A 12,158-nucleotide genomic window follows, 5' to 3' on the forward strand; every position below is an offset into this window, starting at 1 on the left:
CCCAGTTTTTGTGGTAGTCAAAGCTAGTTTTGCTTTCAACAGTCTGTACAAAACAAGAACCAGTACAAATAGTCATATACTGAATAAGAACTGGTACAAATGGTCATAAACATGCACTGGGCACAAAGAGATCCTGGTGGAAGCATCAGGAAAAGTTGCTCCCCTTTTGCAACAGGATCCCAAATCCAGCAGCACATGGGAGCCTGCAAAGACCTGCTGAGCCTGGAGAGAAGGGCACCTTACAGTACTGTTGTTTTGAAATAATTCCCCTTTTCTCTGTGCAGGGTGCTGTGTGCTCGTGCTGGAGTCAGTGAATCTCTTGAGGAAGTACATTTCCTTCCTGGATGTGCCCATTTCCTGCCTCCTGCCCGGGGATGCCCTGTTCATCCTCTCAGAGGAGGAGACTGAGCAAGCCAAGGTGAGACGTGTGGCACCTGCTTAACCTGCTTGAATGGCTCGTCATCACCGTGAAGACTTTAGTCAGAAGTGTCACATTCACGGGGAATTTCATAAGTGGGTTATAAATGTCACTAAGGAATGTCTGCAGTGACTTGTAAAACATGAACAGACAAGACAGGTGACCTCATGTGCTGTGTGACAGGACGGGGCTGAGCTGATTTGCAGCTCAGAGGTGTCCAGTAGTCACAGAGCACTGAGTTTTACACTGCATCCAGGATGCAGGATACATTTCAGAGGAGACTGGATCCAACTTAATATTCCCAATATATGAGTGGCCTGTCAAAGATTGGCATGACTCCATGTCAGGAACAGCATCCTTGGACCACAGCTCTAACTAAAGACAGAAACAGCCTGTCAACTTGTGGTCCAAAGAGTTCCCTTCTTTGCTATGCATTTTTTATTTTGCTGCATGAGATCTCACACATTTGTCCACAGTTCCCTGTATCAGAATCTGATTAGCTCCCCTTCCATAGCATGAAAATGTTTGCCCAGAAAACAGTGTTAATTCACAAGTTGCAGAACTTTCCTGCTTTTGAGGCTTCTAAAAGGGAGAGTTACACATGGAAACTGCTCAGATAGAGGTGGTGTTCGTTATTTCCATGTGTTTTTTGTTTCTGAAACCTGACCTTTCTCTGCTGATGTAAATATTCAGTTTCAGCTGGCAGTGTGTGGTCAGAAGCAAATGCAGGGATGTTCCCAGATACTCACCTATCAGGCTCCTGCTTCCCCAGCATGTGAACACTCAGGCATGAGATCACGTGGGGAGGAGGAGTTATAAGTGATAAATACACTGTCTCAGCACCAATCTGCAGCTGATAATGTCCTTTCTAGCAGGACCCTCTGAGCATCAGCCAGCACAACACCAGCAACACAGGGGCAGAGAGGCCCCGTGGATTAGGCAGCCTCCCACCTCCCACTGCTCAGTGAAAACAGGCTGTCCTATAAATTGGCAGTGATCCTCAGAGGAGGCCTAGGAAACTGCCCTCACACGAGGCCTGGAAGGTTCTTGTAATGCTCTCTCCACTCTTTTTCCTTCTAGAGGGCCATGCGGTGCCATCGCAGCCAACTCCTCTGGTTCCGTCGCCTCTACGTGCTCTTCTCACGGTACATGGTGGTCAATTCACTGCGCCTCCTGTAGCAGGATGTGGCTCACAGCTCCAGGAGAAAAGAATGACCAAAAAAAAAAGGACCATGCCAGGCTCAGGACTAAAGGAAACTCCTGTGTTATGTGCTGGAGAGGACGGGATGCTCTTTGTGTAGCATTCTCCAGGCTACAGAAACCAGGCATGTGAACTTCCTTCTGAGTATCTTGTTGCCCGATACCTTGAGATGAACAGGGTTCAACAGCTACTCTGTTTTCTCACTGTAGAAGCTTAACTGGGATGAGAAATTTGGATTAACTTAATTAAGAGTTGAATGCAGGAGTATTCTGCGTTGGAGAAGATATGGCACAAACTATTTCCCCAAAAAGATACAGCTGCAAGGACTGCTTGGCAACTATCTCTTGGTGCTTTTATAAAATCGAGATATCAGGAGGAACTTTTCAAAGAAGACGCTATCTCCACAGATACCAGATCTACAAAGACTTTTCTTATTCAGTCAGAACTTTAAAAAGCCAAAGCTTTTGAATAAAACATCAGAAATAATACAAATTTATCTAATTGCACTGATCTTTGCTGCTGCTGCTTCTTTCCTACATATTGTGTTGCAGGCTCCACCTTCTCAGAGTGTCCCTCATGAAACATGAGCATTTTTTCTTGCTTCAGAACACGGGGCTCAAGATCAACTCACAAGAGTCTCAGCAGGACGTAGGAATGAGGTGCAAGAGACCCAGACTGTAACTAGGTCTTTTATATGGTGACTTAAACTTTAGCACAAGCTAGAGGCAAAGTGCCAAACTAGCAACCCTGGAGTGGTTTACAGAGCAGAGGCAGTTTGTCAACTGAAAGTCACAAAGGAATGAGACAATCAACATAGAAAGATTTATTTAAGAAACAGAGAACAGAGAACAGTAGTGTAGAAATTCATTTCACCATCCATCACCCAGGAAATCCCAGACTGCAGTTCCACAGCAGTGCTCCAAGTTCAGTTGCTGGAAGGCTGTGTCAAGGTTTTGACATGTCTCTGATGGTCTTATGCTCCCCCACTGCTTTCTCCCATTCCTTGCCATTGATATCCTCTGTGACAATGGTCTGCACGGTGCCATCATCCAGGCAATGGGGAGCTATCCCTGAAGAAAGACAGAGCACATAGAAACCTGCTTCTCAGGAAATGAGGGAGATGCCTGCACCACTCCGTGCATGGGGCATCTCAGGGAATATAAATGCTATTGGTGTAAGGATGAGAGCCTGGATGAGAATCCTGTCCCAGGCACAAGCCCACACATCACAGGTAAGACTTTCTCATGGAGGAGCTACAGGTTCAGGCTGCAGTTCCAGATGTTTAACACTTTAGGGACAAACTCTTAAGACACATGCTGCTCCCTGCTGTCATGTTGGCACCAATGGAGGCTTTACCCAAGGGGTGCTTGGTGGTTAAGTTTGGTTACCACAGCTTCCTCTTTGTACCTACCATAACCATCTGGGTTGGAACGAGGAGTATAAAAGCTCTGGACACCACAGGTCTTGCAGAACGTGTGCTGGGCACGGTGTGTGTTGAAGGTGTATGTTGTCAAATTATCAGCACCCTAAGCCAATGAAAAGCAGTTTTCTATATAAATAAGTTTTCCATATAAATACATGGATAAATTACTTTAGGCCTATAGCTAAGAAATGTAAAATTTAAAATACCACCTTCCTATCCTGATACACAGAGTTCTGCATTCATGCTCCTTTTCTGAGCCCCTGTGCTCTGTATGTAAACGTGTCCATAACAGTCAAGCCTCAGAACTGCAAGAGCTCCAACATCACCTCACCAAATAAGATGCACTAACACACCCACCCCAGACAGGACAAAATTCAGCCATTTCCCCCCAGCAGCCACATGAACTTAAGATAGAAAACTGGGTGTTGCTTGGATCCAGGCTAACACTGGGTTATACTGTTCAAGCTCATGGCCACGCTCTTACTGTGTTTTACTCTTACCTGCAGCAGCTTGAAACGCGACGCTGGGACAATGAAGTGTCTGTTCTGTTTCTTTGTGCAAATGCTGCAACTGTAAAAGAAAAAGCAGACCTTTCTGGAAGCAGTGGACAAGTTGTAGTGCAGCAGTCAGATCTAGCAGGGACCTCTTGACAACAGAAACTCCACTGACAGTTAGAATGGCTCCTGGGTGGCTTCACAGAGGTAAGTGGTGAAAGTGGCCTCCTGGTGTCAGTAGTGTTTGGCTGAGCACACCCATGGAACAGACTGACCCTACACAGGTACCCCCATAAGGTGTCTTCCTACACCAAACATTATATTCTTCACATACACAGCTCTTTAAGGTCATACTCTAGCCCTGAAAAATCTTTCAGACCATGCTTGGCCAAGTTTGCCAACATTAATTACTTTGCAAACAAGAAAGCAAAGTTCAGAAGTTCACCCCTGAGCTTGCAAGCAAAGGGAGATCACTAATGAAATCAGAGTGTGTTTTAGTTTGAGGCACATGTGGTCAGAGATGTAATGTCACTTGAGAAGACCAAGTTAAAAAAGGATCAATGTGCTCTGAGCCCACTGACTGAGAGGAAATATAAAGCAGATGGCTGAGCACCTGCACTCACTAGATCTCTCCTGACACTTTCTGCATGAGCATGGCTGTGAGACCTGAAGTCCTGCCCAGAGAAGCAGCACCTGAAATCCCTGGTGTTGATCTCACATTGGATCAGGACATAATTAAGGGTAAACCTGATGGAAACAGCTCAGAGGGTGTTCTGCAGCTGTCTCATCTTTTAGCTCTGAGGCTGCAAAAGCAGACAAGCTGATATTCATGTATGAGAACAGGGAACAAAACAACTCACTTGCAGTTGAACACGTGCAGATGTGGTGAAGCCCAGACCTCAAAGCGGACGGCTCCACAGTGACAGCCTCCTGTGTGCTTGACCAAACCTCTGTGTTCACTGGAGAGAGAAATAACAGAGCTCTTGTGATCATTCTCTCTTTTTTTGGCCAAGAGAGCAGTAAGGCTATACACAACATTATTCAGGTCTGCCTTGAGTAATTGCAGAACACCAGGAAATGTATCCATTCAAATGTATTTTAATACCATGTGTCAGAGTGAGGTAGGGAATGGCTTTTGTCCTCACAGCAATTGCTTTTGTGGTTTAATTAAAATGCTGAAAAGGAAAGAAAAACAGCAGTTCAAGGACTCTCTACTATGTACAAGAGAGCTCCCCACCACAGTCCGGGTCACAGTGTCACCCAGGCTGCAGCTGTGTCCTGCACAACCCTACAGAAACCAGGGTTATTACCACAGGACAACCTGCTTGGAACTGAGAACCGAAATTTCCCACAATTTTCCCCACAACTCCTCCAGCACCACTAATATTGCTCCATTTAAAAGCTGGAAAAAGCAGAGATAGCTGGATTTTACATAATATTTGAAACGTGTTTTATTTCAGATTGTAATTGCGGGGGAACTTTATGATCAGGGAATTTCTCATCCTGTGCCTCTCCCTCTGTCTGAGTTGCCTCCTCAGCAGCTGGGCAGACTCACCGTGCCGGGTCAATCGCAAAACGCAAAGGAAAACCATTTTCCTTTCAGATTTCCCTGCCACGCACACTTACTGATTACAGCGCGGCGATGATGAGCAGCGCTCTGCAAAGAGCGAGCACAGGAAATTGGGTGGAGATTTGGAGGCTGAGCCTCGCGGTGCCCCCCAAGGGCATTTTTGCCCAGAGAGCCGTAAAACAGGGGAAGCTTTAGCAGAGAAAGCAACTCTCTCCGTGGTGCCTGCGCCCCCTCCCCGCCCCCCGGATCCCCCCGCCGCCCTTCGCGGCACCTCCCGAAGCCCGCGCACCGCTGTGCAGGAGCGGCCGGGAGAGCGATGCTCCCACGGGCGGGGGCCGGACCGCGGCCCCGCTACTCACTACGCGTCCAGCAGCAGCCGCGCCGCCTCCTCGCAGCTCAGCCCGTGCCGCTTCTGGAAGGCGGCCCAGCGGCCGCTCTGCGCCCCCAGATCGAAGGGGCCGGGGGACCAGGGGGGCTCAGCCTTCACCCTGGGCGAGGATCCCCCCGCGCTCCTGCCCCGCGCCCGGCGGGTCCCGCCCGCGGCCGCGCCGCCCTGACGGCAGTGCCGACCCATCCGCCAGGGGGCGCCCCCGCGCCGCGCCGCCAGCGGTGCCGGGAGAGCTCGCCAAGAGCGCGCGGACACGGCGGGAATGGGGACGGGAACGGGAACGGGAAGGGGCTGGGACACGGCGGGACAGGGGGGCGGAGCTGGGTCGCCGAGGGGCGGTGTGTGCCCAGGGGGCCAACGAGGCCAAAGGCGTCCTAGCTTGTATCGGCAGTAGTGTGGCCGGCAAGAGCACGGTAGTGATTGACTCCCCTGTACTCGGCACTGGTGAGGCCGCACCTCGAATCCTGGGTTCGGTTTTGGGGCCCTGGCGACAAGAAGGAACATTGAGGGGCTGGAGTGTGTCCAGGGAGCTGGGGAAGGGGCTGCAGCAGGAGTGTGATGAGGAGCGGCTGAGGGGGCTGGGGGGGCTCAGCCTGCAGGAAAGGAGGCTCAGCGGGGTCCTGATTGCTCTCTACAGCTCTCTGAAAGGAGGGTGGAGCAGGGGGGGACAGTCGGGCTGTGCTCCCAGGGAACAAGAAAGGATGAGAGGAGAGGGTCTGAAGTTGCATCAGAGGAGGTTTAAGTTGGATGTTAGGAAAGCAATTGTTAACTGAAAGGGTGTTCAGGCGCTGGAACAGGCTGCCCAAGGAAGTGGTTGAGTCACCATCCCTGGAAATGTTCAAGAAATTACTGGATGTGGCACTTGGGGACATAGTTCAGTGGCAGACTTGGCAGTGCTGGGGGACTGGTTGGACTTGATGATCTTAAAGGTTTTTTCCAACCTTAACAATTCTATGATTCCATGATTCCAGGGTCTCAGGCACAGCAGGGCCGGGGGCAGGTGGGCACTGTGAGCGAGCAAAGCTGGAAGTCACAGGAAGTTCAAGGCCTGAGTTGTTCATGGTGTCCCGAGGGACGAGCTCACTTCTCCCACCTCAATCCCTGCTTAGGCCAGGCACGACAGTTATCCACAAGCATGAGCCCGAGGTTTTCCCTCTCATTCTGAACATATTCAAGGATGTAAAGGTGCTCTGCAGACCTGAGGGGCTGCTGTTGTTTCGCATCTCTGCTATGCACAACCCACATTTAGACACAAGATCACTGTGTGACAACAGGCCTGGGATCAGGATGCACCTTTGGAAGAGTGTTTAGTCCTTCCTGAGGTTTGAAGTCATCGTGGCAGCCTTGTAGAGAAATGGCTTCTAACAGGATTCCCTCTGGACAGCTTTTAACAAATTCAGTAACCAAAGCCTTAAAAAGGAAAACAATCAAGAAAGTACATACCTTGAGAAACAAAAAACAACTAATCCAAAAACAACCAAAAAACAAATAATCAAAAGCCCAAATCAAACCAACAAAGAAAAAAACTTAGGAAAATGTGAAATCACTCCACTACTGGTAAATATCTCACAAAAAGCTATTCCTGAACATCTGAAAGCCAATGCTGTTTTGCAAGTAAAACTATTCAATGCAGGGAAAAGTCCAAATTTTGGAGGTGTCCAAGTCACATTTGGTTGGGGGGAAAAAAATCACTCCAAGGATGAACTTTGTGTCCAGTGTTGCAGGAGTGGACGTTTATTTTGTTTGACTTCTAATCAAGGAGTTGTATTCAACAGGACTTAATGTCTTGCCCTTTCCAAGAAGGGGAACGGGGAAAGATGTAAACAACTGAGCTGACGGTTTGTGGAGAGGCAGAAGGTCAGGTCTCAGCCAGGAATATGTCAAAGCAACAGGACAGTGATGAATGAAACATCTATCAGCACTCTCTGGTCTGGAAAAGAGCTTTAAAAACATGCTACCACAGTGTGCAGGCTGCCTCCTGAGATGGCACATGCCAGGATTTGCATAACAATCCTGTGGCTCAGCACTTCTCCGAAGATAGGAAAGGGCACCGAGTTGCAATTTCCTGTTATCCCTCTGAACCTCTGCACTGGTTACTCATTCTAATGGAACCATTTTAATACACCCTGTGTGACAAATTCTGACCCCTGCCAACGTGTTCATCTGCAGCTCCTGATCTGAGCCACTCCCAGACCTTTAGTCACACTAGATTTCGTGTTAGTCACCTTATATTTTGGGAGGAAAAACTCGCTGAGGTGAAACTGGAAACGCACTGAAACTGAGCCTGTGCAGGTTGCAGCGGGGGTTCAGTTCCCTTTGGCACAGAGACAGCCAGCAGCAGGCACAGGTTTCTGCCTACATGGTCTGTCCTGTCCTAAAAACACTGAACTGCTCTACACTGAAATCCAGGACATATTTTAGGAGCTTGTTAGTGATCAGTTCACAGAAATGACCTTCTCTCTTTAAGACAGGAGCCACTTGCACTTGTACATGTTCAAAAAGCAGTTCCATGGAGAAAACTCTACACTGAGTTTGCAGTCCTTGTAATATCTGCAAATCTGTCACTCTCTGTGCCCCTCCACAATTAATTCAGCTTATTTTAAATGTAGAAAGTGTTTTGAGAAGCTAAATTCTGTTCCTCTGTGATGCTTCAGGATAAAGAACTGGAAGACAAAAATGGAAGAACAAAATGCAGTTTGGTTTCCTAAGGCCACAGTAATTCTTCCTTCTTTTTCAGTTGTTCCTTATTTTATTACAGAGCTCAAAATTGGCTCTCACATAAACAATCAGTCCAAGAGCTTTACAGTAGACCTCTGGATGATGACGAATTTCACAGGTATTCTGACTTGAAAGCTCTAAATTTCAATGATCACATAGGGTATGGTCAGTGTACCTGGGCAGCAGGTGCTTCCTACTGTCCAGAGAGTTAACAGCTTTCATTTCATTATTCCAAAGCTGATGCAATGTTTGCCAGACTTTAGTAGAGGCCAATAGCTTGATGAAAAATGTATTTGCTCTTAAACTTGTGAAGCAAAATGGAGAAGGAAGAATTATCCAGACAGATGATGAGATATACAAGAGGAAAAATCCAGTAAATGACAGTTGGTTCTCTGTGTACATGGCTTGTGATACTCAAAGTCCAACAGTTGACGTGTTCCAGTGTTAAAGTACAAAGGGGTTTTTCTGTGCCATCTCAGCTCTGCTTGTATAACAATGACTCAGCTCTGCAGCTCTGGCTCACAGCCCACATTGAAATTCTGTCTGTAGGAGCATTTTCATCCCCAAAGCAACACTGAAAGCAGCTACATGTTTGTGGGTGAAAGGGAATTAGGAAGTGTGATGTTTTTTATCTAATAAGCAGGGGACTAGGAGTTGTGTATAGCTGACACCACACAGAAAAGAACAGGTTGTTAAAACTTTGTGGTTTGTTCAGAGGAGAAAAATGTCAGTGCTTCGATTTTAGTCTTCTGGTAGAAGGGGAAGCATTCTGGACATTCTCCTCACCATCAAGGGATCCAAGCTGGATCTGAAAACGAAGTGCAGGAGGTATCACCCCTGGGCCAATGGATAAAGCCTGGTCAGAACAGCCTTGGCAGTGTTTGGTTTTGTCCACTGTCACAGGGGTTCTATTGAACATATCAACAATGATTAACAGCATTTTAGGACTTACTTCTGTCTGTCTGTCTGTTTTTCAAGGTGCTTCTTTGCTATCCTGCTGAAATTCCTCACCCCAGAAACCACAAGCTCAAAGAGCTCCAAGGCAGCAGAGAGGACGTGAACAAAGAGCTCCCTCCCTGCACTGCAGCTTGGATCGGATCCAAAACACTCACGGGCAGGAGGCAGACTGGAGACATGCAGACAAGTAATTTTTAGAATAGACCTAGTTATTAGCTGTTGCTTTCACTGGCACAACATGCAGACACAAGCCTGTGATTTTAGCCCAATGGTGGCTTCATAAAATGCCTTCTCTAAGTCTCCTTCCATCAGAGCAGAGTGAACTGGCACGTGTTCCTCTGGGTCATTCAGACCTGCAGAGAGAGACGTGCCCAAGCCTGTTTATCAGGGCAGCACAGATCTTACAGCTGAATCCCATGTGTCCTGCAAAGTTAAAATATTCTTTAAACAAACAGGGAGACAGAGGAGTATCCCTCATTTTCCTCTTTTTACTACCAATCTATTTGTTTTTCTTAAGCTTTCATTTCCTGAAGTTGGAAGCTTATTAAAAACTTTGTTTATTGAAGGTTTTTTTAGCACAAGGCTTTACAAACAAAACTCAGAGAGTTGTCTTTTTTTGGTAATCTCATAATATTACAGTCAATCTCACAGTACTCAGAATTATGACTCACTATTTTTGTAACCCTTGAACTTGGCAGCACAGGGACAAGCAGTAACATGCCACGAGTCTGTTTGTCTCGTGGGTGGAACTTCAGCAAAGTCTGGGTCTTATTGCAGTGTTACAGGCTTGGGGAGAATATATTTATCTCCACAACCATAAATAAGTAAATATAATTATCCAGTGTTATACACAGTGAGAGAGATCTGAGGTAGGTGTGAGTAATGTTATGAGATAAGAATATATATATATAGTTTATATATGTTGTTTTTTTCCCTGTGGCACGTAGCCCTATTTTTGTCTGAACAAAGAACAGTAACTGGACTTGCTACACACCCTCAGAAGGCCTGACTGGCTGTCCCAAGCTAAACCCTGGAACTAAAGATAAACAGGTTGCTTCAGTCCACAGTGCTCATGGAAAAATGATCCCTCGTTGCTAGGACATTAGCCTACATGAAAAGCAGCCCCAGCTTGTGTTCCAGAATGTACAGATTCGTTGGAAACATTTCCCTGACCCCAGATTCTTCTCCTGAAAGTAGGTTGCTTTGTACTACTGCCCAGTGACCTACTTTTGAAACCACTTGGAAAGAAATATGTGTTCCCAACTACAGGCCCCGTGCCCTGGCGAAGGCTGGAGCCACCTGTGCAGCCAGGCCAGTCACAAGATACAGATTTCTGGGTTTTGTCAGCTTTGCATTTATTTATATACAGTTCAGAGTCAGCTGCTTGACAATTTTTATTCACCAAGAGCTAGTGGAGGAAGAGTGGAATGTTTGTTAAATACATGTGCTTTGTACAAGCACAGCAGTACAATATTTAGCCATTCTTTGGAAAAAAAACCACAAGGGAAGGCTCCTCTGCTTTTTGGTTTATACAGAAAGGAAAAACTGACAGAAATTTCTTCTTCTCTACCTACAAGGACATTAAAAAGAGAGACATGCACAGTGAAATCCTTAATACAAGTCTGATGTGCTCAAACACTGCCCAGGCTTTACATTAGCCTGTGGTTCATCTCCAGCTTTACAGACGTGGCATTTCACATTTGTAAATATTAGTTCCTCGTGGCCTCTCCAGACTCCATGGCAGAATCTGTCCCTGGAGCAGAGCCTGGGATGTACAGCATGCCCAGGCCAGCCTTGGAGCAAACATTCAGTCCCCCTGGCACCACCAAACAAAACCAGCCTGGTGGAAAAACTGAGCAAAACTGGCAGCACAAAGCATACAAATGGAAAATTGCCCAACTCTGCCTTTTGCCCTAAATTTATGTAGCCAAATAATATTTCCAAGGTTGGCTATTGCCATGGAGCTGTCTCTGAACATTCCAGTTACCATTTTTCTCTCTTCCTGTTTCTACAGTGCAAGTAATTACTGGTAGGATGATTTATTTCCTTTTTACTGTAAACCAGGAGGTTCTAGAAACCCTGTTAGGAGAAAGGAAAGCAAAAGGGTTTTGTTGTTGTTGAGGTTTTTTGGTGGTTTTGTATTTTTGTCTAGGTTTGAGGGTTTTTTTAGGGGGAAATAGAGCAGCTCTGTGCTGAATCTTGCCAGTCACATGAGTGCTGATGCTTTGTGAGGGGAGGATTGAACAAGGTCATCTGCCTTCACTGAAGGAGCAGCAGGTAAAGCTGCTAAAAAACACATTAAAACCTTCTTGGATTTTGCGTATCCAGCTTTAATATGACATAAAATCAGTTAAGAGACAGACTGAAAGGTATGATGAAGCTTAATTAACCCGGGGCACATTTCCAAATCAGCTCACAGAAGGAAGTTGCTCCATAACCGATCGAAGCTTCCTGTTCTGGAGGCGAGTAAACAAGCATTTGAATTACAAATGTCAGCATTTCATCACGGGGCTTGTTTTGCAGGCTCACATTAGAGAATTAACCGGTCAGCCCGGTTGCAGCCAGTTCCAAGGGCAGCTCAGGAGCTGGGCCGCGTGACTGGGGCCGCTCGTGTGACGCACCGGGAGCCTCCAGCGCTCCCCAAACTCCTAAATTATGTATTTCACCAGCTTTGCCAACTCAGTCCTGCTTTTCCCAGCTTTTCCTCTCAGCCTGATAGGACAGGACCAGCCCTACAGACTGTTCTGGGCTTTCCCGTGAATTCTCAGCCACCTCAGGGAAGGGGTCGGTCAGAGGCGCTGGGGGTCACAAATCGCTGGCACCAAGGGTCACTCCCCTTTTTGGGGGGCACCTTTGCTCAAGTCCTTTTCAGGCTCTTCCCTGAGCACTGCTGGGGTTAAGGCAGGGGTTAAAAAGCCACAGTGCCACACTATTACAACCCCTGTCCCCATCCCTGACCTCTCAGGGTCGGCCCCCCCCCTCGCCGATC

At 47.1% G+C, this 12,158-nt stretch overlaps 3 protein-coding genes across 16 annotated transcripts in view; 2 read left to right on the plus strand and 1 right to left on the minus strand.

The window, feature by feature from the left end:
• The window catches only part of PIGL (phosphatidylinositol glycan anchor biosynthesis class L), a 57,107-nt gene extending 54,996 nt beyond the window's left edge, over positions 1-2,111 (plus strand). For 2 of the 3 annotated variants that reach the window (XM_064677549.1, XM_064677548.1), the window contains 2 exons: positions 285-418; positions 1,499-2,111. In XM_064677549.1, the coding sequence (XP_064533619.1) occupies positions 285-408 (124 nt within the window). In that variant the 3' untranslated portion in view covers positions 409-418; positions 1,499-2,111. Of the gene's footprint in view, positions 1-284; positions 419-1,498 lie in introns of those variants that run through there. The other variant, XR_010435556.1, reaches the window with a different exon arrangement.
• Positions 2,112-2,419: 308 nt separating this feature from the next.
• On the minus strand, positions 2,420-5,745 carry CENPV (centromere protein V). The gene is made up of 5 exons (XM_064677542.1): positions 5,466-5,745; positions 4,397-4,495; positions 3,543-3,612; positions 3,031-3,145; positions 2,420-2,689 (listed from the first exon to the last, which is right to left on the minus strand). Exons 1-5 carry the CDS (start codon positions 5,678-5,680, stop codon positions 2,565-2,567), a joined length of 624 nt encoding a protein of 207 aa, XP_064533612.1. The 5' UTR covers positions 5,681-5,745; the 3' UTR covers positions 2,420-2,564.
• Positions 5,746-9,242: 3,497 nt separating this feature from the next.
• The window catches only part of LOC135425314 (transient receptor potential cation channel subfamily V member 2-like), a 23,875-nt gene continuing 20,959 nt past the window's right edge, over positions 9,243-12,158 (plus strand). For all 12 annotated transcript variants that reach the window (XM_064677483.1, XM_064677480.1, XM_064677482.1 and 9 more), the window contains exon 1: positions 9,243-9,356. The gene's annotated coding sequence lies outside the window, so the exon portion shown is untranslated. The remainder of the gene's footprint in view (positions 9,357-12,158) is intronic.

Source organism: Pseudopipra pipra, chromosome 21 (assembly GCF_036250125.1).
Source record: "Pseudopipra pipra isolate bDixPip1 chromosome 21, bDixPip1.hap1, whole genome shotgun sequence".
Lineage (NCBI taxonomy): Eukaryota > Metazoa > Chordata > Aves > Passeriformes > Pipridae > Pseudopipra > Pseudopipra pipra.